The 24,949-nt window shown below is 39.3% G+C and overlaps 1 protein-coding gene across 9 annotated transcripts in view; it reads left to right on the top strand.

Annotated features, from left to right (window-relative positions):
- KANSL1L (KAT8 regulatory NSL complex subunit 1 like) overlaps window positions 1-24,949 on the top strand; it is a 68,175-nt gene that overhangs the window by 21,367 nt on the left and 21,859 nt on the right. For 6 of the 9 annotated variants that reach the window (XM_039555430.1, XM_039555427.1, XM_039555425.1 and 3 more), the window contains exons 3-6: window positions 1,061-1,202; window positions 4,902-5,099; window positions 7,813-7,934; window positions 12,241-12,442. In XM_039555430.1, coding sequence (XP_039411364.1) covers window positions 1,061-1,202; window positions 4,902-5,099; window positions 7,813-7,934; window positions 12,241-12,442 — 664 coding nt within the window. The remainder of the gene's footprint in view (window positions 1-1,060; window positions 1,203-4,901; window positions 5,100-7,812; window positions 7,935-12,240; window positions 12,443-24,949) is intronic. The other 3 variants (XM_039555429.1, XM_039555426.1, XM_039555431.1) reach the window with 2 other exon arrangements.

Genomic DNA, 24,949 nt, shown 5'->3' with positions numbered 1-24,949 from the left:
AGTGTCATCAAGGATCTAGATCTAGTAATTATCCCAATAACTTGAGGAAAAGCACTTCTTTTCTAGAAGTTTAATTTTTGTTTTTACCATTCTTCTAAGTCAGCTGTGGCAAACTACTTGACAGCTTCACTGGGGAAAAAAACACTGACACTGAACTGTGCCATAAATCAAATCCCTCCTGATGGGAGAGAATTTTCTAAAAGTCCTTGCAAATATTCTCGGCACTCTGGGTTCCTACAAACACCAGTTACTTTCTGTAAATAAATAAACAATGTCAGTTAATGATAGGATAATAGTAGAAGTTGTATACTAAAATACTGCGTTGTGTTTTCTGTGTTGCTTAAATTTATTGGATATTAAGGTTGTTTGTTGCATGGTATGGTTTCATCATTAATTTCTTTACTATGTAGGTTGAGTAATGTTTGCTACCAGTGATGAATTTAGCATAACAAAATGAAGGTATTCACAATGTCAAGTACCAGGAGGCATATTTTTTGTATTACAAAAAGCATCTATTTTGAACAGCAGTAAGAGTGACCTGACTATACTAAACTGACACAGATATTTATAAAACAGCTTGAATAAAAGAAATTTGAACTACTTATTTGGGTTTTTTTGGGCAATGACCTGATATCTAGCTGGTCATTGCTGGCTGATGTTTTATTAGATTCCAGTTGTTAGCAAACAATATTTGTCAAAGCTTGTGGGACGAGGCATGGTGTAAGAGTTTGGATTCTTGCTGGTGGAGTTTCTGGAATTCTTTACACATCTGTAATCAGCCTTAACTGATATAGTTTGGTAGTTTATCCAGGGCTGAGTTTTATAATCCAGAACAAAAAACTAGCTTAGTGTGGGAATAGCCAGTGAGCATGGATTGTACTGGTTTGGGCAAGTTCTGTTGCTACAGAAATAAGCTGATGTGAAACTGGATGGGTATAATCAGATATCGTCTGAAAGCAGCTGAGATGCTTGCAACATGAGGCAGAGCAGCTGTGAAAAATGTTTTTGTGCAAATGTGGTTATCTTTATTTTTGGACTAACCAGCATTTTGTCTTCACAGCAGCTATACTTCTGAATCGAAGTGGCTTGCAGACAGAGCTAGAATTGGCAGCCGTTGGACATGGCTTCAAGCCCAGATTTCAGAACTAGAATACAAAATTCAACAGCTAACTGACCTTCACAGGCGAATACGTGCCACCAAGGTATTGTCTGTAACCTCATAAATCGGCTTTTCGAATCATCTTTTGACAGTGTTTCTTGTAATATTTATGTCTTTGGTTTCTTGTTGTTGTTCTTTGTTTTGCCCTAGACTTCTTGTGTCTGTGCAGGCTATCACCTGCAGAGTTTAATGGGAAAGACATCAGGAGCTAAAAACTATTGTACCTTAAAGGCACCAGTATAGGACTGCGATTTGGGAACTCTTACCTTTGTATCTGTGATAGTGACTTTGTTAGTGGCTTTCAGGGGCCCAGCGCACAGTACTGCATTTATCACACTGGTTTTTCCCTCTGCAGGAGAGGTGAGATTGTCTTTTCAGGTGGGATGGTTGGTTATTTATTCATTTTTGTGTTTTGGGCTTTCAGGGCTTTTTTGTTACTTGCAGTGCATGTTTATTCTGAGGATTAGATGGTTAATGTTTGTACAGCACTTTGAACAGGTCAAGGATTAATAATTACTAAAATTCCAATGTGTGTAATTCATGTACTAGTTTTTGTAAATTGAACTGGCTGGACAGTGGGAAAGTGACATTCCTAAACCATTAGTACTCTAGCTATCAATTTAATGGGTTCCCCAGGTCGTTCTCACATAAAAGAAGCCAAACCTGTGTGAGGTGGCGTGATAGTGAGGGGTTTTAGAGCAGGGCTCTTTGACTCTTCGTCAGTGAGCCTCATGTAGGTTTTCTGGTCTCTGTTGGTGTCAGATAAGCACAACTGAGAAGAGCAAGAAGATGCTTCAGAGTTGATGTGGCTGAACATGAGACTTAGAGGGAGTTTAAAAGGAGAAGAAAATCACCTCAGAGAGCATTTCCCTCTGAACACATAAAGAAAAATTATTACGTCTTCTCCTTTTGCCCGCAGAGCCCTTCTTTTCATATCCAGCTTGTCCCCAGTCAGGTTTTTCTTTACAAAGAAATGAAGAGCCTTTGTTTAAGGGTCTGTGAAAGGAGATTTTGTATTTTGGTGAAGGGTGAGAATGCCTATGTTTTAGTGTTGTCCTGAATACCAGATACACACACACTCTTATACACAAAAGCTGTCAGCCTTTATGATGGTGTAGGTCAGATGAGCTACAGAAGACTGAGAAATAATATCAGAGAAATAAGAGGAAAAACATTCTTTTAGTCATGCATTATCTTAGCGTAAGGTGGTATGTTGGTTTGGAGCCAAGTCATCTTCCTGGTGGAGATTGTTAGTGACATTCCTTTCTGAAACTCCATGCCCATTTTACCAGCTGTGGTATTTAGTGTTCGGCATTGTGTCCCATAGTAAAGGCAGGCACCTATTTTCTTCAGATGGGATTTTTTTTTTGTGTGTGTACATGTTTATATTATACCAGTGCAGCAGCTACAGAAGGACATGTGGGCTGATAGAAGAGCTCTTTGTTTTCATTTACTGGCTGCAAAGGAGTTACACAATATCATTAGAATTTGTATGCTGTTTAATGGTTTTAGAGTGGTTTTGATGTGTTTTGAGTGGAAAAAAATGTGATTCATAGCAAAGGGAACAAGGATTTCAAGCAAAATGCCACTCCTTGAGCACCATAATGCAATAGGAAGAGAGATGAGTAACTTATGGTCTGTTTCCTGGCCTACTACATTGTGCCTTCACCATCTCTACACACACAGAAGTAGCGCCTCTGGATCTTTGAGAGTCCTTTCATTTAAAAAAAAAATCTGTATCTGCAAAACAAAACCATTCCATTTGGGGAGGAAGGCAGTCATTGCCAAAACCTACTGATTGTAACTCATTTAACTTGTAATATAGTTCATATTAGTCTTACAATTATTTACTCTTCATCTTCTGTACTTATTCCATCTCTCCCTTTCCATACGCTCTGTCAATTTTCCTCTTCCTTTTCTGCTTTCCTCTTTCCATGCTTGGTAAACAGGTTTCCAAAACTTCAAAAAATAAAAGTCCATTGGAAGCATGTGTGTGTATGTCCCTCTTTTCAGCACTTCTAATGTGTGTCTTCCCATTCCTCTGACCTCAGAATTTGGATTTTAGACTTTTTAGACTCTCTGTGGTCATGACCTATGATCTTTTTACTAAAACGACCTAAAGATTCTAAGTTCTAAAAGAGTCTAAAGCTGTTGAGGTAGCTTGTCCTCCTGCTGTGGCACACAAAAATTAGTTCTCTACTTGAATTTCCTTGAATATACTGCCCATAGTATGCTACTGGTCTGGATTTGTGTCCATCTGCTGTAAATGGAAAAGTGCAGATGATGATATATGTGGAAAAATCTAGTATTGACTTGATGGACATTCAGAATCTCTGTGCACTTTTTAGGCATTAAACCAAGTTTTCAAGCACCTTTGTTTATTTTTAGAGAATATCTTTGTTCTCAGCTTTGAATTTAAAATTCAACAGTGGAATAAGTTAGGCACAATGAAAGCAAGACAATTTCACTTTTTCTCCTAGTCTCCTCTTTGAAATCTCTTTGAGACTTGCTTTTATGTTTTAAGGCCAGTTGCTGCTGAGGCAGAAGTGAAGGTCTTGCTGAAACTATAGGACCTTTAGTTTTCACAGCCACAACCTAGGTGAAGTCCGTCTTGCTTAAAGAAATAGCAATACGGCTTTCTTGTGTTCACATTATGACAGTCTTCCTTGTTCTTCGATTGAGTGAAATATTGTCATTAAAAAGACAGATTTGAGGCAGTATTACAATAATCCCATTATTTTAATATCTGCTTGATATTTGAGTAACTGTTAATACTTAAAAGCAAGTAAGTTCTTTCCCTTTCTCTTTGGAAAAAGCCTGGAGAAGTTTGATAGCCTTTTCTGGTATTACATTTATTTGCTCAAGATAATGACAAACCAAGGAACTATTTGAGGACTGGGTTTGACTGTCACAAGGTCATTTTTGCTTTTATTTTGTTTAACATTTTAAGTTCTTAAACCAACTGATACATTACCTAGGGTTGTACTAGAGACTTCTATTTTTCTAATCTCTCATGTGGAAAATACAATAGGGGTATCATTTTCCTAGTTCCATTTATGAAACACTGTTATTTCCCTACCATATAAAGTTATATTTATCTTATTAGGTGGTGTTCTAGATGGTACACTGCATCTGATACCGTATTTGTGCAGATGGTCTTAAAAAGCATATATTTAGCATAGTTACTTCTAATTATGAAACTCTAAAAATGCTCACCTTAAAAAAATCGGTTATTAAATTGTAAAAGGCTTTTGGTTATAATTGTATAATTTCTGCTACATAAGAATAACAGCCTTGATGCTTTGCATAGAACATGGATAGGAATAAGAGAAATAGAGCACTTTAAAATTACTCCAGCAAAATTTATTGACGGCAAAGTCTAAAACCAAGTTCAGATCATTGGTGGTCATTTCTTAGGGAGTCTAAAAAATCTAAAACCTCCTCTTAAATCAGCAGGCAAATGATCATATAATATTCTAATAAGTATGAATTTCTGATTCAATTTTGACACAGATGTTTAAGCAGTAGTATAACACTGGAGTGATTGCTGTTACAGGAAGTAGCGTAATTGATGCAGCTTTTTATTAAACAAAATGCGTACTATTTCCGTATTTTAACTGCAACGTGCTCGAAAGTTGTTGGGAGGATTTAAGAGGGATGTGCCGGGTTTGACTGCCCCTTAAAAATTACTTAGGAGGGTTAATCTGTTGTCGACCAACTGTGTTCAATTGCTGTTGTCTAGGGGATGGTGGTCTTAGAAGAATTCCCGTTTCCAAAAGACATTTTGAAGAAGCAAATACAATTGACAGACCAAGAAGCTTTATTAAGCGCCACAGGGAATTCGCAAGCTGCCATTGAGAGACAGGATTCTTTGCCAGAGCACGACTTTGAAATGTCACCCAGCAGTCCTACTCTGCTTTTACGAAACATAGAAAAACAGGTAAAGTAAAATAAAACTGAGTTGTCAGTGAAGCCAAATGACTGACTTCAGAAATAGGGAGGTTCCATGGTGATGACTTCCAAAAAGAAAGATATTTTGCAGTCCTGGGATTGGGTGCTGATTAATTGAAGGGTTTAAATTAACTACACTGTACATCAGGTTTACAAATTAACCTCTTATTTCTGACGTGTCTGTGTTACTGCTTTGTTTCCCTCCAAGCGGACACATAACAGCCTCTAAGAACCATCCACAAACCCGCCCCTGCTTTATAGTCAGGGTCAGTGTAGAGTTTCCACAGGTTGTTTCAGGAAATACTTAATGTGAGAAGAAAGAGTAAAAGCCCAAACAGAACACAGTTGTTAATCTGCCTTTTCAAACATTGTAGGACTCTGGTTTGGAGCTGAGGAGTTCCAGGTACTTACCAGGTACAGTGGAGGCATAGTTGTGAGCAGAGTTTCACTTCACAGTGTGCAGAATGGCTGTTTCCATGGTGTTGATTCCAGGAAATACGATTCCAGCAGGATTTTCTTTTGCTTGAAAGTACATAAAGGATGTGGTAGGATCACATTGCTGAAGGAGATACTGGAAATTTGTTTTTCAGAATGAATTTATGCAGTTTGTGTAAAACAAACCTGACAAAGCCACTGTGGGGCATTAATTTGTTGCTCTGCTGCTCTACATAAATTCCTGGTCATACAAACATTTTTTAAAAGGGTTAAAAGTAGTAGCATTAAGTACTAGTGCCTGTTCCTGAATCTCTGTGCCAATTTTTCTTATTCGATAGTCATACTTTCCTATTCTTAAAATGCTTCCCCTCGTTGATAAATCTTATCCACCACAGGCAGGACTGAGGAAGCAATGTAACAGGAAATTTCCATGCCCAGTGCTGGCAATTGCATAAGGTAACCCAAAGAGCATTTTTAGAATGTGGTGAATGGCCCCTCTTTAAGTGGTGGCTTGGAGAATTAAACGCACTTTTGAGTAAGACTTTTGACAATTAAAGTGATAGTGGTCTGTTTCCTGGTCCCCAAGTAGCCACAAACTTGGTCCAAGGGGTGCAATAACTTTGATGATCTGAAAATTACTTGGAAGTAAAAACTAACACATCGAACACGACACATTGGATTTCTTCCCTTTTACACCACTAAAAGCTTTGGGGTTTGATTTCCTTTTTGACCACCAGTTCTGTTCTTAACTCTTGAAAGTCTGCGTTTCTTGTTCATTGTCAGGAGCAACAATGCTGCAGCCTGAAATACATTTACAGATATTCCCACAGATTTCTTCAGTCTGCTGTTAAAGTATTTCTTTGTTAAAAATAAGTAATTTTTCTTGTGAACCAAAAGGAAAGTCGTATAGAATAAAAGTGACTAAGGCTGGCAATTTTTATTAATACGGTTTTTGAGTCCTTTTCATAGCTACATGTATGTTTCTCCTTGTGTTTTGGAAGTCTGCCTTTATTTTTCATGCTCTTATATTGAGTAGAGACTGCTCTTTACAGAATGAATTCTGTTGAGATTTTTAAATCAGTCTGCTAACTAGTTTACTGGCATCTTGTTTGCTTTGTCCAGTCCTTTTATAATTGACTTGCTATTTCTGTTCTGTAATATCCATCCCTGAATTTTTTATTCTGATGTGAAGTTTTTACCTGAGTACATCACTTAAACATTAACAGAAAATCTGTGATTTGTAACAAAACAGAAAAAAATTCTTCCTATTTCTGCTTAAATGAAAAATGTAAATGTAAAATCAAAATGTAAAGAAAACTTACTGAGTAACCTTTAGCAATTCATGTTTTAAACAATCTTAGTTCTGAATGAAAATCCAACAGAGTAATACAAAAGGTTTGTTTGGGTTTGTTTTTAAATGAATATGCCGTTTCAGATCCATTTAATTTCTGTTCAGTGTGCAGAACACAGTCTCCTCTAAGCATTTATTGTGAGAATAGCCTTTAAGGTCTGACATTTAAAACAAAAAATCATTGTGAAATGTTTTTTGGAGACAGTCCACAATTCATTGCTTTGTACGGAGTAGTTCTTAGTCTTAACAAATTGGCTACATGTGTTTAATTTGTTTTGGGTCAGTTTTGAAAGTCACGGTGTTTTGCAGGAGGAGAGGGGGTGCTGGTTGCCTCTTGTTGCTATTTTTGAGGATACCAGAAGATTTTATCCATTTTGTCTGTCTTTAGAGTAGTCCTCATGTAGTTACACTTCCTTTTATAAAAACACCTTTGTCAAACTACAGTAAGCAATGAAGAGGATTCTTCTAAGAACAAAAAACTTTGAGCGAATAAAATGTATGATGAATGGACAGTTGACCTTTTTTTTCCCCCATTGAAATGTTTGTCAAATGACCAGTTAGCAGCTCTGCCTGCAGCTGTTGTAATATCAGCTATAAAGTGTTCTGTTTTCTATTTTCCTTTTAAAGACCTTTGGTCATAATACTATGGTCACTAATGTATTTGGGGTACTACTTCAAATGTATAAACAATGTTCAGGGTTGTGTTGGTGTTTTATTTGGGCTTTGGTAGAGTTGAACATAATAATTGTGAAAGTAAAACCATGCCAACACGGTTATTCACAGGAAGAAACTAAATATGATTATTCCATGATGTACGGGACTGAAATCCTAAGGAGGAAAACAAGAACCCAGGACCTTTGAGCTGTTGACTCTGGATAAAAGTCTGACTACCTTTAATTTTTATTTTTTTTTCCAGAGTGCACAACTAAGTGAAATCATCAGCAGCCTAATTGCTCCACTCAGTCTGTCTCCAGCTTCTTCATCTCTTTCCTCCAAGACCTGTAGACACAGACAGTTGGTCAATGGCATCTCCTTCAGGTCGGTGACAGTGTGGTAGTTGTTTTTTTTTTTTTTTTTGATAATAACTTGCAGTAAAGTTATCTGTATGGAACTAATAATCATTACAATATTAAATAAGGAAAAGAGAACTGCTTTCTGCAGGCTTCAAGAGAAATCAAGTCTTGATTGTAAGGTTGAAAATAGTAGGGCTTTGTGTTGTTCCTAAAGATACCATAAAAGTATAGCCACTGCAACTACATTTAAATACTGGGAAGATGGATCTGTGAAGTAGTGAAAGAATATAGGAACACATTTCTTCTGATTGTTTTGAGACAATGCATTCTGTCATAACAAGTGCGGCTTTATTTCTGGAAAACTGACAAACTAGATTAGTAGGATATGTAAGCAATGTTGCGTGTCTCAGCAGGGGTCAGTGGCGGGGTGGTAACTTCATTAATTTTGAGCAGATCAGTCGTCAGTAAAAAGCCGAGTTTAACTTTGCCACCTACATTTTCAGGAATTTGGAGATACCATTTCCCATTCAAGGTATTTTGTTCTGGGTGGACACACCTTCCAGGATGACTGTAGGTTAAAATTAACATTTTAGAAAAATGTTTCTCAGTGCTAGTCCATACTACTTAGTAATTCCATCTTTTATTCAAAGATTTTAAATACAGTACAGGCTGTAGTAAGTATTAGTTTCAGAACAACATTAAGGTAATTGACTACAGCTACAAAAGATCTAGGTATGCTGGATATTTCTCCTGGATTACTTGTAATGCGATTTTTGAGGATGCTGTTATTCACAGGTCTTAATTAAGATCAGGTGGATGAAGAAACTGTTCCCAAGAATTGGGGTGTTCATGGCAGAGTGTGCAGCAGAACATAATTCCCTGGCTTCTGACTCCAAGAAGAGCTGTCCACACCGTCTGTTTCAGCTTTGCTGCAGAGGTTGTAGCCTCCCACAAAGAGATTATAATGAGCAGCTTGGATGGGCAGCTTCTTTAGCTGCCGTCTGTTCCACAGTGGTTGTGTGATTCTGCCCTAAATTTAAGGGGTCCTGGCATGTAACATCCCTGTTCCTGATGTATCAGTTGTTTATAGATGATGTAGGAGAAAATCAGAAGGTTCCTGTCAGATGTGGACTAAAAATAGCCCTGAAATAGGAGTTGCTAACAGAGATGGGTATGTGGAAAAAGAGAGTAATTTAGGCTGTGTCTTAAATCTGACTTTTTCAGAGACAGATGAGGAAGAATTCCTGCTTTTAAAAATGTTTTTAGGAGTTATGAAGTTAACTTCATGATGAGAGACTCTAATGGTGTAACTTCAAGCCAATTCTCTTCTTACTTATTAGGCACTGTCCAAAGTTAGTCTTTCCATTTCATGAGTAACATGTTGTTTGCTCATGGACTGCTCTCTAATGTTCTAAGGTTGGTTGTTTTCTACTCATGACCTAAAAAAGTCCAAAGAAAAATGTTAGGACTTGGAAGATTTTCTCAGTACTGTAACTCTAAACTGGAGTTTGGCAAATTAGGTGTTGGAAGGGAGTCTGAGAGACTTCAGGGCTTTCTAGATGCTTTCTTAAACATGAGTTAAACAGTTAATTTCAATTTTTCACTACTTATGAAGTGTTTTGAAATCTGCAAATAAATACTTTTCATTAAAGATTAATGAAATAGAGTAGTTATCATGAGAATCCTGCAGGGAAATTCACTGCCTCCTACTTCTTGGTGTTTTTTGAGCATGTTCAGGGGTTTGGTGATATCTTGTTGTTGTAGTAGCTGGGTATTCAATCAATTGAATTAACTTAATAGTTCATTATTAACTTACGTGCTGCAGTTAATTCTTGGTTGCTTCTCCCCTTGCTTTTTCTAAACCTCACTCTGACTGTGTTCAGTATTTCAGAAAGCAGAAATCAAAATCAAATGGAAAATAAGGGGATTTTTTTGTTTTTGCGAGGGGGAAGAAACAGATGATTGCAATTTTCACTTACGTAAGTTCTTGAAATTAGTTGTAGGCTATTGATGTGAAAAACACGATAGTCCATGTTTAAAGTAGGTTTAAGCATGAGATGCTTTGGAGTTGGTAGTTGTGGGGTTGCAGTACAGCTGGTTACATTGGCTGTTCGCAGTGGAAGTGGAGGTGCATGTACAGTTCTGGTTGACTGAATATAGGTAACCTTGAATTGCCATTTGTCAAGGCCTAATTACATTAGTGCCTTCCTTTTTTTTTTGTGGCTTTTCCTTACAATTGAATCTAGGTGCCAAGATTAGCCCAAAGCATTGCATGAAGGTAGATGCTCATAGAAGCAGTTCCCTAAGCTAGTGATACCCACTTTCTTATGAGGGGAGGGGAAGGAAAAATTGATTACTTCAGGACAAATAGTGCCTGTCTGATGGCTTCCTGTGCAGGCATGCATCTGGAAGTAAGGTCAAAAGCAAGAAAGGAAAACCATGAGCTTTGAAAGGAGCATTCTAGCAAATTCGTTACTTTCACATCTGGCTATGGTTCATTTTGTTCTTCTGTAGAATCATGTTTTGAAAACCATTCAGACTAAGATCAAACTAAATGGGTAACTCAAAGCTTGATTGGGAAACCATTTAAACAAGTGGCAGGAAAACCACAGTGCCATGTACAGGAGCTCCAGGCCACAAAGATGAGATCTCTCTTCATCTGAAACTAAAGCAGTGCATTGCTGCAAGGCACCGGAAGGTAAATAGAGCAGATGTCAGAGACTGCAGAGAAATTACCAAGGGCCTGGGCAGACCACCAGAACAAAGGCAGGAATCACAGGAGTTGAGGAGCCAGGCTGAGGAGCTTTTTATTCTAATTTATCTGTCCAAGTTGTCTCTCACATAAGAGAGAGGTATGTGGAAATCCACAAGTTGAGCTTGGGACCATCTGACTTGGAAAATGTTTTTGAGAATTCAGAGAAAGTATTTTAAGAAATCTTTTTCATGGACTGTAAGCCTTGTATTTCTTTCTCAAGCCTTAAAAATGTAGTGTTAACATTAAGAATGTCATGCCTCAGTATTTTGGGCTTTTTCTTGGCACTTACTGATATGTTCCTTAAAATACTTTGTACCATCCCTCTGTTAATTAGCATGTTATTTTCATGTGTCTGTGTTGCTTATTGGATTGTATTGATGTGTCAGAAAGACAGCTCAAATTCAAGCCCGTTAAGCCTTGTTACCACTCCAGTATAGCATGGGATGGTGTTTAATCACACTTCCATAACAAGCCCTTTTATTTAATAAAAATGTACTGTTAAAAGAATCACCTATCAAAAAAAATTTATAATGGCCTTGTAATAAATCTACTTTCATGTTCTACTAATAAACCTACTAATAAAACTGTGACTTGTCATAAGGCAAAATAATCATTCATGCAGATAGATGACCTGTTACAAACCAAGGCCAAAATACCCTGTGTAGTTGCAGTGCTCAGACAGTTCAGAGTTGTGATCAAGGTTTTCAGTATTGTAAAAATAAAAGCACACTTGAGTGCTTTTTGCAGGAAGCCTTCAACTTTGCAGGCAGATGTTGCTACAGCAACAAAATCAAATCAGGAATACCTATAACAGGGAAGTTCATTCTTCCCATTGAGCCATTCCCACCCAAATAGGAGAGTGTTTTAAATTCTTACCTTGTGGTATTGCCTCTTCTGGTCACCAGACAGGCTGTAGGTTGGTGAGAATAGTGTGAGGTTGTTCTACACATACGCATAGGGGCTTCTACTGCTCTTGGCCACATCTTTGCACTTGATTTTGACTCTCTACGCTTGAAGTGTGTAGAGTTCCTAATTTTGATACAAATGCTTCACGGGGAGTTGCAACCCCTATGCTGAATGATCACTGGTTTGTAAAGCTTTACTTAGGTTTCAGTTCTTGAGCAAAACCAGAAAATCTTGAAAGTATGAGGACAGAACTCTAGGTCTCCTTTGCATTAGCATGACTGCTGTCTTGAATGGAACGTCAGTTTGAAGAGAAATATTAATGTAACTTGAAACTCATATGTGTTAAAAATGTTAGAGAGTTCTTGAAATTGTAAAAAACAACACTCAATATATGCTTGAAGTCTTAACTTCATTTTGACATTTGTTTCCATGAGCAGAAGGGTAAACAAGAATGATAAACTCCCTTTTCTGACCTGACGCAGAAGTAGTCAACTAGCAAACAAAGCACATACACAATTTTCTGAAACAGCGTACTAAAACATCTTGGTGTTTATAGAATTCTCTTAGAATTAGATCGCTGATGCTAATCAGTGTGTGAAATCTTGGCCTGTGCATGTGGAACATATTTAACATTTTGTATTTCCTTTCCTCATTATTCATGAAACTTCAGAGCTTCAGACAACAGAGAGGTATCCTCTTCAGGTAGCTGGTTGCTTGATCGTCAGCACATCAAGAAAAGAAGAAGAGACAGGGCAAGACTCAGATCTGTCTCTGTGAATAATGTGAGCACATCTGCCCGAACAAGGCCACTTCATAGTTTCCAGAAGAGGAAGCTCTACAGAATGCATGGTGCCTGTCACTGGAATCAGCAGGTAGGCCCTTGCCTCTCTGTTTGGGAGAGAAAACCAAAGAGTCCAGCTGCTTGAGTCAGCATGTGTCTTGTCTGGTGTGCCAGAGGAATAGTGCATGCTGTGCTGGTTATTTGTTGCAGTCAGGAACCATAGGGTGTGTGCAGCATTGGTACTGGATGTGTCTGCAGTAGCTCAGAGTTAATGAGTTGAACATAAAAATTAAAGATAGGTCAGAGTCCTGCTTATCAAATCAGTTTGTTGTATGGCTGTCTTTAAAGTCCTTGTAGAATCTAAGAGACAACTTGAGAGTTCTTTGGGAGGCCTGACTGCTGAAGAGACAGGCTACAGTGTAAAGCGTCTGCCTCCTTGTTTTCAGAATATTTGTTTTAGCTACAGGAAAGTTTACACAGCTGGTGGCACATAGTTTTCTAGAAAATTGAATTGCAGTATCTTAATCTTGTTTCCATTTTTGCTGTCTCTAATTATATTGCCTTTTTCATGACACTTTAAGAATGCTTTAATACTCTTAGAATTTTCTGTATTACAGAGGAATTAAAATGGAAAAAACCACATTGTTGTGCAGAGCAAGGCTATCGGCCTGCATCTGATTTTAATAGCATATTGCTGGTGAGAATATATAATGAGTTTGGCTGTGGTACTTAAAGAAACAGTCTAATTTGGGAGCAGAGACAGTATGAATTCATTCTTCAGAGCAGTGTTAATCCCAAGAGGTTTTAATTTCTTGATTTTACTTTGCCTTTTTAAAAGTAAGTGTAGTATTGAGGGAATCTCCATATCTCCTCAGCTAACTGTCTAGGATCTACTAAGTGTGCCCGTGGTCTGGGGAGCAACTTCCCGTGCAAGGATGTTCTGTACTGATTCAGCATTCTCTGCAAAATGGCAGAAGCGTCCTAGTTTTATAGCAAGATACTTTATTGGAAAACTGTCCAGTTTCTTACTAGTTTAAGTTCCTAGCTTCCCTGCAGTGGGGCTTAAAGACTTTGCAGCCTTCCTGGAAGGTTTGGGCCAGGGGGATGGGGGTGGAGAGTGAGTCTCGGAGCTCTATCTTCTCCTAGGTACGTAGCCTTTTCATCTTGTTTGCATTGACCAAGGAGACTGTTATGGACTTGGACTTAATGTTTCCCATTCAATCCTGTCACAGAGGTTGGAGGCCTTGTGCTGTGGCTGATGCCTCTAACTGCTTCTTGCAGCTGTGGAGAGGGCCCCTTAGTGAGAGACTCCAGGACCTTCCCTTCCTTCTACTTAAACATGAAGGGTTTTCACTCCAGATGCAGTTTCTAAATAACAGGCCTTTCTGGAAGCCTCTGTCTTGCAGGCTCAAGTATTTCATATTTCTACAAGCACTGCCTATGTCCCTGTGTTCTGAGAAGTGGGCCAGACTTAGTGAAGTTCAGAGAATATCGGTAAAGGCTTATGATCAGAAACTCTGTTTCTGTAGCCTGACAGCAGGACTTCAAGACAGAATTTACATTTTTACCTTCAACCAGCCATAAAGCTAAGCAGATCTGCATGCTTGATAGTTTACCTTGACTTGTAGGCTGCAAAGAAAAATTTATAATTAACCTGTGGCTGCAGACTGCAAGAAAAAAGTATGTTTTTAAGTTACTAGTTAAGGCTTCAAGTATTGGAGCTGGTGCAACTGTGTCTGCTCCATGCTCTTGATATCTCTGGTGCTGGATTACCTTATACTAACCCAGCTTCAGTGCCTTTGTACCAAAAGTGCAGAGATGTCCCAAAGACAGTGGGGTAAAACATCCTTGTATGCTGTTTATGCTTACCGCAGCTCTCAGCTCAAAAGCCTTGTTTAGACTTTGCTTTTGAATGTCCTTTCCATGGAGAAGTTAACCAAGAGGCAATGTGGAGAACTACATCATGGGCTACAGAGAGATTCTGTAGCTCTTGTTCCTTGAGAAAACAAGAGATGATGGCAGCAATCAAGTTGTCAGCTTCGGTCTTTCTTCATGGAAGTGCCAAACTCAAGTTTTGCAAATTAAGGTAAAGCAGGGAACAAAGCCTCTCACACAGTGTTGATTGAAAACAGAGGATCAGGGATTCTGCTGGGGAAGTAAGTGACAAAATTAGACTGGACATTTCCAGCACATACTGACAATCAAGCCTAAGTGGGTATTGAGGTTTTGAATTAAGAGTCATCAGCCATGTATCGTTTCATTCAACAAATCTTAGAAATTCTAACAGGCCCTGTCACTTTCTTAGTCCTGCACTTGCTACACTTGGTTACCCAGCTGTTGATGAGATTCCTCATCCTGTAATGAAAGAGCACTGGCCATCAGCCCAGGCTGGCTTAGGCAGATGTCTAAGAGTAAGGATGCAAAATGGGGAATGGCTTCTGGGATTGATATCTAGTTTTCTCTGAAAATGCATTTATATTCCCCAGAGAAATCCAGCAAATTTCCTCTGGTTGTTCACAGAAAAGATAAGTAACCTCTTAGCACATGGAAAATAGTTGGATTTTTAATGTATTAGTGTGCCTTTTCTAGCAAGTGCCTCTCCCATATTTCCTCAGATTTTACATATTTATATAACCCCTGGTACCACAATCTGTGAGGACCCCCATTTCCTTAAGGTCACTGGCCTGAAAACAAGCTGGAAGTCTTGCAGCAGATGTGGAGATCAGATTCCAGCTTGCCAGAATCAGAGGAGAAAACTGAATCTTCTGAGTGTTGCAGCTCCTGGTGGTGCCTGGTTTGAACAGCCAGCAAGCAGTGCCTGGCAGTGCTGAGGGAATATGCTGCTCTGCAGAGTAATTTGAGCAAGATGGTGACTAAAGAACTATGACCAGAGAATCACAGCAAAATGCAGGCCTCTATGTGTGGAACATTAAGAAATGCTGGGATAGCTTTGAGGAATTTGCAGTTGGGTTTTCATTCTGAGGACTGGTTGTAGCCTTTATGCATCTGAACGGCATTCAGAGTGTCATCCCTCACATCTCTTCAGATTCATTTGAGAAGCTCATTCTGCCCCCTCACCCCCTTAACATCCATGTTAGGAAAAGTAAAGTATGAAACAGTGAACTGCTATGCAATCTGTCGGTTCATAAGGTCACTGGGAAGACAGCCACATTTTTTCTCTTATCTACTGCCATGCTACATACATTTACAATGAGTATTTATGACCTAGTAGCCTCTCATTGCCTGTGGAGAGATGCCCTATATTGTCCTCTACTTTGCTGTTTCTTTTCTGAAGAGGACTACACCTTCCCCTGCTCTGCTAGTTAAATAATGCTTACACAGGGTAGTATGTAAAAGAAAATACAGAAGTCTGTGAAACTCTAGAAGACTTTCCAGACTGACAAGATAGACCGCAGATAAATAAAACAGGATGCAAGGTGTTTGGTTTATGTGTCACCGTCCAATATCCTCAGGAACTTGAAACATCCTTTGGGGCCAAATCTGCTCATCCCCTCAATCAGAAGGACTAAGTACCACAAGATGATCCCTGAGTCATCATTTGGGTCTGGAATCTGTTTTGTATCTTTCTTCTTTGTCTAAATAGCTTGGTAAGAGCTTAGGCCATTTCTTGATTGTGAGTCATGCACAACAAACCCTTGGATTGCAGTCTGTGCTTCAGTCTAGAGGACATGACTGTAGTGGTGCATTTCTTCAGCATGATGTTCGAATGAGTGATAAAACTTGCATGCAGGACAGCACAAAGAAGTAAGCTGCAGGTGTGTCTAGTAGGAGAAGACAACGTTTGCAGCTGGGAGTTGGAAGTTTGAGAGTGCTGTGTTCAAAATGTTGCATCTGCCCCTCATTTGTGTTGTTACAGCTGGCAAGTCAAAATCTCTGGATCGTTGTCTCCTATAAAATGTGTGTAATGTAGTTTTAATGCTAAGAAAGAAGGTCAAAAGTATCTAAACATTAAAACAGAGAAAGTCTGTAAGTAGCAAATCGGTGTCAGGACTGTAAGACAGAAACACCTATTGAAACATTTCTCGGTGGTTGTTGCATTTGTACCTGCCTTCCTCCCCCACCCCAGATTGTCCAGTCTAATGCCTGGTGTTTCTGCAAATGCTTTTCCTATAGTGAGGAAAACTGTAGCTCTGTCTCCTGCTATTTTTTTGTCTGCACTTGAAGGAACTGAATTATCTGTGACATGCTAAAAGTTCTAAAAGCAGACAAGTGTCATACTAGTCAGAAACTCTCAGAGAGGTCTTTGCTTAGCTGACATGCCCAGATGTTTTCTTTTTTGCTATTTTATCTGTGTGACTTGCTGCAGGATTTTTTTAATAACAAGGAGTTTGTTTTGCCAGTATATTTTATTAGTTTCTCATTTAACGTCCTACCAAATGATACTAGTTCCACTTTTTTTCAAGTCATGTTTTGCCAAGAGATGTCATTGAGGCTATGTAGACTTTTAATCTATAAAAACTTTATACAGCTCTAAATAAAGGTAAGAGACAATAGAGCAGTGAGATTGGAGTACTGTCAATTTTGCTCCTGTCTGGTTTTTTGCAGAGTTGTAGAGCATGGTGGTGTTCTTTAATCTGAAAATTCTCATTGTATTTGTATCCCCACCTGCTGGAGAAAGAGTTGGTTGTGGGGACCGAGGCATGTGGTGAAAACAGTATTCAAATTTGCAAAGGTGCCAGCACCCTGAAAGTTGGGAATTGAGGTGCAAAAGCTTACATTTTGGACACCACAAGCAAACAGTTGGTATAATGTTGCCAACTCTTGCAGTTGCATATTGCCACATTTTCTTCTTTGCAGTCTCAACTTGGAGTTAAGTAAGAGCAGAAGAGTATCTGTTTTCATTTAGTGGTTTGAAAAAAAAAGGGGGGAAAAAAAGTGAGTGCTTGTCCAGAAGGCTCTGAAAGGAGACAGGAGAAAAGTATTTAAATTCAAGGGTATGAGCTTCTTATTTTCATTTAAATCTCATGCTGGTTCTATGATTTTTGTGTTCAGAAGCATTCCCAGTGCGTGCCTAGTACCTGTGGTATTCTTTGTTGACACCACTTGATAAATACAAGTGAGTCTTTCCCCCAGTCTTGTTAATTTTCAGGTTTTTGGAAAGAATGTGTATATATTTTTACTTATATATATATATATATATGCACACACATATAATTTGTATTATATCCATGCATAGCCTTTATCTTACTTGCTAAATGTCTGCTATTTGCTAGGGGTCTGTACCTGGGAGGAAAGAAGTTGCATTGACCAGAGTCTACTGGTTGTCATCCTCTTCTTTGGTAACCCTAGATACTGGCTCCATCACCTGCTTCAGCATAGTTTCCTGGCATTGCTGACTTTTGAAAAAACATTGTTTGGTTGCCAAGTCTCCTGCAAACTGGTTCAATGCAAGTGGTGTGGTACCTCTGTGGATATGTCAGTCTTGTGGTCTGGGGAGGAGAATCCCGTGGTTACCAAGTTTGTAAGTGAAAATAGTAGTTGATGAAATTGCTACTTTAACCCTGAAGTTAAAAAATAAGGCCTTCTGTTAGTTAAAAATCAATGAGACCTGAGTGGGAAAAGAAGTTCTCATATGCATTCAGCTATTCTGAATATATGACAAGGCTTTTGTCTACGAGGGAGGGAGGCAGGAAGGAAGGATGGACACGTCTAGCTTGCAATTCTGTGATACTTCCAGCAGAACTAGATCCATCCTCTCTGAGGTTTGTGGCAAGCCGGTAAGCCTGTGAATTCTTTTTTCTTCAGAATGAAAAACCTTCATGCTTTCCACAGTCTTACACCTTTAGCTTAGTGACATTTCTGTAGTGTTTTACTGATCACATCTACTCTTAATTTCTGCATGGTGTTTTTGAGAAGATATCCCTGTGGATTAACATATCTTTCTTTCTTTTGGTTTAACTGGTCAAAGATTGAGCACTAACCTTGATTTTTCAATTGATTTTCTAGTTGAACAAAACATCTTTGTTTCAGGATGTAGAAGACAGCATGCACTTCTACAGAGCAGGTGAAAGTCCCGTTGGCTTATTGCAGGATTAAAGAAACTAAACTCCATGTATACTTAGGAGAGGTGGGTGATCTCCAAGAACAGTAGCAGCTATCACTCCTTGTAGGACACTGAGCAGAAAATCTGAATTTGGGACAACATGGATGTGAGTAAGTTTTCATTAGTGTTTTATGAAACTCCACATTCTCTTCCTGGAAAAACATTGGTCTCTGCCATAGGTTCTGCCACTTCATTTTTATTGACAGCTTTAGAGGGGCCAGAGACAGATGAATTTGTTTACGTCCTGGGGCAGCTTGCATGCGTGTACCTGACGTGCATGGGAAAGGTCTGTCCATTTGACTGCTAGAAAAAAACTTCATCTGGAAGGGAGGGTCTGACATACGGCAGGGGTGTGTGTGCAAGCACCATCTGTTGTGCACCTTCCCATGTAGGGATGTCTTAGATGCTTTGCACACCTTCTCTCCCACTACTTGGTAATAAGAAAGTCTTGGGGGCTTTCAGATTAACTTTTCACTGTCTGTGTATTGTGTGTTGCCCAAAAGCACTCTGCACTTAAGACCTGCACATTTACCTTGTGAAACACAAGGTTTCATGGAACTGTATGTTCTGCCAGAGGGAAATAGCTCTGCTCTGAGCAGGTTGTTGAGTCCAGAAGAGGGAGGCCATGGAGAAGTGGGCTGTCCTAAAGGCAGATGCTAAAGCACTGAGGCAAGCAGGCTGCTCTATTAGTTGGATCTGTACCACAGGATTAAAAGTTGGTGTCTTTGGTGTTCAAAGGGGAGTTGTCAGCCACCCCACACAGAGGTTCTCTTGAATCCTATAATTAAATCTCTGCAGTATAGTTGGCTACCCATTTACTGAAGAACTTAATGAAGTTTTTAATATTGATGGAGATAACTCTTCTTTGATATTGCTAAAAACTTTTGAGAGTGTGTTTGTAGAGAGCATAAATGCATTTTTCCTTGCTTTTTTGGGCTTAATAAGAGTAATCACAAGCAGATGTGACAGGTATTCAGCACAGTGTATTTGAGTTAATTTAATTAACTTACTGGATTTGCACACAGTGGCATAATTGAACTGTGGCTCTCTGTACTGTTACACTTGGGCATGTTTCCAAAAATGTGTTACGATCCTGTTTAAACCCAGAAAAGCAAAGAAAGCTAAGTCTCTGTGCATAAACCGGGAAGAACTTAGAAGGTTCAAAATATTCCCAGAAACGAGATTAAAACCAAACGAGATTAAATGCTGATGCCAAAAAATTGATGTATTTTATTTAATAATAGAGAGGCAAAGAGAAAGAAAGAGAAAAGAAAGAAAGAAAGAAATAGAGAAAGAAGCGTGCGTGGGGGGGTGAGGGGACAGGGAGAGGTGACAGGGGTTAGGTAGAAGTATATCACCCATCCGAAGGTCCCAACAATGTCTCATTGCTCCCCTCCATCTGCTCTGGTGGTGGTGAGGGTCCCCTGTCGCCGCCATGGCCACGCCACCACACGCCACACCGCCACACCACACACCACCACACCACATGCCAAAGAGTACAGAATCCCGTGGATTAATACACACTTTGGGCCAGGTGGGAACGCCCACGTGCCTCTCTTGCAGGGGCTAGCCTGACACTGTCCCTTGCAACACTGAGGGTCTGTTGCATCATCTCTGGTGCCCTGGTGCTGGGTCTGGGGACCCCTTTGAGAGGGGCCCCTGTGATGGGCCATGTCACCCCTTTCTGCTGTGGATAAGCTTTCCCCTCCCTGGGTGAGGGCCCCTCAGCTGAGCTCCTCTGCACAGTGGAGGATGGGCAGTCACTGCACCTCTGACCAGAGGCTTTTCCAAGATACCCAAAGCCTCTCCTCCCTCCACCCTTTGGTGCAAGGGGTCTGTGTGAGCCTGGCAGCTGACAGTCCTGGGGCTGTGGTCTCCACCTTGGAGGTGTTAAGCCTGTGCTTTGTGAATGTCCCCAGCCCTGAGTTGTTACTTTATCTTATCTTCATCAGCGAGAGGTGTAAGGCCTCAGTCAGGGCCTCATTCGGGGTGCAGCAGTCTTCTCTGCAGCTTTTTTAATACAGTTTTAAAAGTCCTTTAAGAAAATGTTTAAGTCATAAACTATAATATTTCAATCACTGACAATCCACTCTGTGACTTAAACTGTTCTTCCAGTGTTTCTTCAGTTTGTGGGTTGCCCATGGTGGTGATATGTAGAGTGGTTAGTAAGAGAAAAGATAGAAGAAGAAGTGGTAATGCAAGTAATACAATAGTTATTCTAATCATCAAGAATGTAAATTCAATTGCAATCATTAATCCAATGCTTATTAGTAAGTGCCTCCCACCCTGTGAACTCAAAGATCAGTTTTCTTTATTGGATAGTGGGTGTGAGGGATTCCCCAACATGGTATTTCTTGGATGTTGACTTAATGTGTTTTGAAATTGATCATAGAGTTACACAGCGGGTTTGAATTTTTAAATTCCTAATCTAATTGCACCCTGGAAGAAATGTGAATATGTTTGTTGAAAATGTGTGCTTCTGCATACTTCGAGGCTGAAAAATAGGTTTTTTCCTTGATGCATTCACATACAGTTGGAAGAATTTCATTGGTGGTATTCTTGTTCCACTGGGTAAGTCTATGAAAAAATTAACTTTTATCATACCACAGCCACACAAAATATAAAAACATTTTCATACAAAAGATTTTCATGCAAACACATTTTTACATTAGGGCTATATTCCATTTTTCAGGGGGTAAATTATAGCAATAATTTAATGTTGTAATTTAATTTTGTCACAAAACAGAAACTGTAATTTTGTTATTGGTGGGGTTAAAAAAAAAACAACAACAACAACAAAAAGAAATTAATTCTCCTTTAAATTTAGTTGTATAACTCTAAGGAACTTTTCTTCTTTTGAACTTTAGTAGCATGATTAAAAGAAGTGAGGTAGAATTAAAATGTTCTTGGATATAGGAAACTTAACAGTACATTAAAGATGTTTAAGTGGGTTTGAGAGTTGGTAGAAGATTGTTTTTTATTTTATCTTATAATCTGTTAGGATTCTTTAGTTCACTAATTGATAACTCTTGAAGAAAAGAGAAAAAAAATAGCCAAATTATAATGATTCCAAGGTAGAATTGGGAAAGTCAATACATATATGTATGATTTCATATATGTATATATTCTTGTATATATTCTCTATTTTTTTTGTACAAAAAAAAATAAAATTATACATTCATAAGACTTTTTGCCACACTATCTTGGCAAAAGAACTCAAACTTAACAATATATAAAATAAAATCGATTTCCTTGCAATGCAAACACAAACAAATTACAAACATTAACAAATTAATTGACAAGGCAAGCAGTCAGGATGACAATTTAAAAGTTGCATTGGTTCTCACACAGCTCTATCTCATCTGTTGGTAGGTTCCTATAAAAGAAAAGTAAAAATTCGGCCTACTACAGACTGATATGAAAGAAAACAAAAACTTCTTGTAGTTATTACAAAGTCACAGAACTTTAAGTGAAGAGATAGTTATCACATCTGGGTGTGAATCTGCTGCCTGCAGTTTTGCTATTCCCAAATTCATTCTCTTTTTCTTCAATGCAGGGATGTTTGGAATTCCTAGAAAGAGAAAAGAAGCTACCCAGGCAAAAAAGTTGTTAATTGCATCAAATTATGCAATTTTGGTGTTCATCCAGTCTTTTTAGTGTTTTCACTGCATTTTATTGACTGGATTCCAATTTACTGGGTTTAAGGCCAAATTTTGATTTTTCAGTAGCCATACAGGTACAGTTCCGGTAGTAGTTTTCTGACCCTTGCCAGTTTTAATTCAGGGTCTACATGCTACTTTCGACCACATTTCAGAAAATGTTACAGGTTCAAAACCTCACAGTTTTTTCCCCTGTAAAATTCTCTCTCATTTGCATTTCAAAGCTTTCTTTGGACATGACAATCAAGTTCGGCAGCTTGGTGATGGCTCTGCCAGCAGCCTCTTTTAACTCTCGCCCTTCTAGCAGAGCAGAGAATTTAAACAACAATGACCACTTGGATGTTACAGAAACCATTTCAGTGCACAGACCATCCCCGCAGAAGATGACCTGGCACTAAATTCATTCAACAAAGGAAACAAAGCTTGTGCACTATATTTTATGTAACGACAGAAGTCGGAGTGATCTTTCCCAGAGAGTGCCCAGCATAAAGCGAATTTTCAAAAGTCTCACTCCTTTCTCCAGGAAGGCGCCTCTTAAACAAAACCAAATAAAGTTACAAACACTGGAACAGTCTCTCTCAAAGGACACCCCTTATAAAATATTTTCCAAGGTCCTACTCCTTACACCTCGAGAGCACCTAGTGTTTACCAAAGTTACAAGTTGCAAAGTTAAAAATCTCAGTTACAAGTCACAAAGTTACCTTCCAATTTCCAAGGTCTTTCACCTCGGGAGTACCAATTTCCCAGACCTTGGGCTTCAGGAGCACCATTTTAGCACAGGTACATGTGCAAACACACAAGCAAACAAAAGAGTAAGAGGGGGTAAGAAAGGTAGAGAGGTGTTAGGAAATGCAGAAAGGTACCTTGTTTTGTTTTTTTTTAAAATGATCAATCATAAGAATTAGCAATTCATTAATTTTTTGGAAACAACACTCTCATTTTAAGGGAATCCTGCCCATGACGCCAATTAAAAATGTGTTACGATCCTGTTTATACCCAGAAAAGCAAAGAAAGCTAAGTCTCTGTGCATAAACCGGGAAGAACTTAGAAGGTTCAAAATATTCCCAGAAACGAAATTAAAACCAAACGAGATTAAATGCTGATGCCAAAAAATTGATGTATTTTATTTAATAATAGAGAGGCAAAGAGAAAGAAAGAGAAAAGAAAGAAAGAAAGAAATAGAGAAAGAAGCGTGCGTGGGGGGGTGAGGGGACAGGGAGAGGTGACAGGGGTTAGGTAGAAGTATATCACCCATCCGAAGGTCCCAACAATGTCTCATTGCTCCCCTCCATCTGCTCTGGTGGTGGTGAGGGTCCCCTGTCGCCGCCATGGCCACGCCGCCACACGCCACACCGCCACACCACACACCACCACACCACATGCCAAAGAGTACAGAATCCCGTGGATTAATACACACTTTGGGCCAGGTGGGAACGCCCACGTGCCTCTCTTGCAGGGGCTAGCCTGACACTGTCCCTTGCAACACTGAGGGTCTGTTGCATCATCTCTGGTGCCCTGGTGCTGGGTCTGGGGACCCCTTTGAGAGGGGCCCCTGTGATGGGCCATGTCACCCCTTTCTGCTGTGGATAAGCTTTCCCCTCCCTGGGTGAGGGCCCCTCAGCTGAGCTCCTCTGCACAGTGGAGGATGGGCAGTCACTGCACCTCTGACCAGAGGCTTTTCCAAGATACCCAAAGCCTCTCCTCCCTCCACCCTTTGGTGCAAGGGGTCTGTGTGAGCCTGGCAGCTGATAATCCTGGGGCTGTGGTCTCCACCTTGGAGGTGTTAAGCCTGTGCTTTGTGAATGTCCCCAGCCCTGAGTTGTTACTTTATCTTATCTTCATCAGCGAGAGGTGTAAGGCCTCAGTCAGGGCCCCATTCGGGGTGCAGCAGTCTTCTCTGCAGCTTTTTTAATACAGTTTTAAAAGTCCTTTAAGAAAATGTTTAAGTCGTAAACTATAATATTTCAGTCTCTGACAAAATGTAGGAGTTTTAGTGATCAGTAGCTGAAGCCATGTATTTACTTCACAATTTTTTAACTGGGAGCACAAAACATTTTTCCTTTCAGTTACAGCTTGCTTCATAGACTCACACTTTTTTCTCTGCGGGAGGATGGGATGGTCAGTAGAGTTCAGCCTTCTGACCCTTCAAAACAGAGGCATGAGCCAATTGTGCTTTGTCTAATGCATCAGTCTGTCACAAGCAAGCACAAGAAGTGTTTTGAATATCAAAATTAATTGCTCTCTATGTTTTCTGTAACCCAGTAAAACAGTACTAAGGGGGAAAAATCCAAGTTCAAAATTCATAATACTCTAGAAAATTAGATTCTGTTGGTTGACACCATTCCGTTTCATAAGTTTAAACCAGAGCTGCTGTTTTAATTGAATATTTAAAACTTGCACACTCCTCACTTCCTTTTAAATACAGTGAATTCTCTCTAATACAATGAATTTTATGTAATATTATTCTTCATATCTGTTCGAGCTCAGGAAGCATGAGGTTTTGTATTTCAGTAATTAAGAAAAATGTTTCAGGAGATGTATGAGGTGTAGTATAGAAAGGGGAAGACTGGTAAGAGTTTTGTAATCTCTCTTGCTTTCTGAAGGGTTGGCATCGTGGCTGGGTTTGCTGTAGAGGTCTGTCTCCTAAAAGGTGTGTGCCATGATGTTCCTGTGTCATTGCCATGGCTGAATGGATATATATGTAGGCTTGTTTTCAGTTGGATTTTGTTGGATTTTTTTGTTGCTATGTTAAAATTTCAATAATTGACTACTGTAAAAGGCAGTTGGTTTGTAGATTGTGTTCTATTTGGAATTGGAAGCAGGGAGAGTTTAATTTTCCAGTAAACAATTCTTCCATTTTATTTCAATAAAAATT

Source organism: Corvus cornix, chromosome 7 (assembly GCF_000738735.6).
Source record: "Corvus cornix cornix isolate S_Up_H32 chromosome 7, ASM73873v5, whole genome shotgun sequence".
NCBI classification, from domain to species: domain Eukaryota; kingdom Metazoa; phylum Chordata; class Aves; order Passeriformes; family Corvidae; genus Corvus; species Corvus cornix.
The sequence above is the reverse complement of the archived record's forward strand: the minus strand, read 5'-3'. Positions and strand labels throughout refer to the sequence as shown.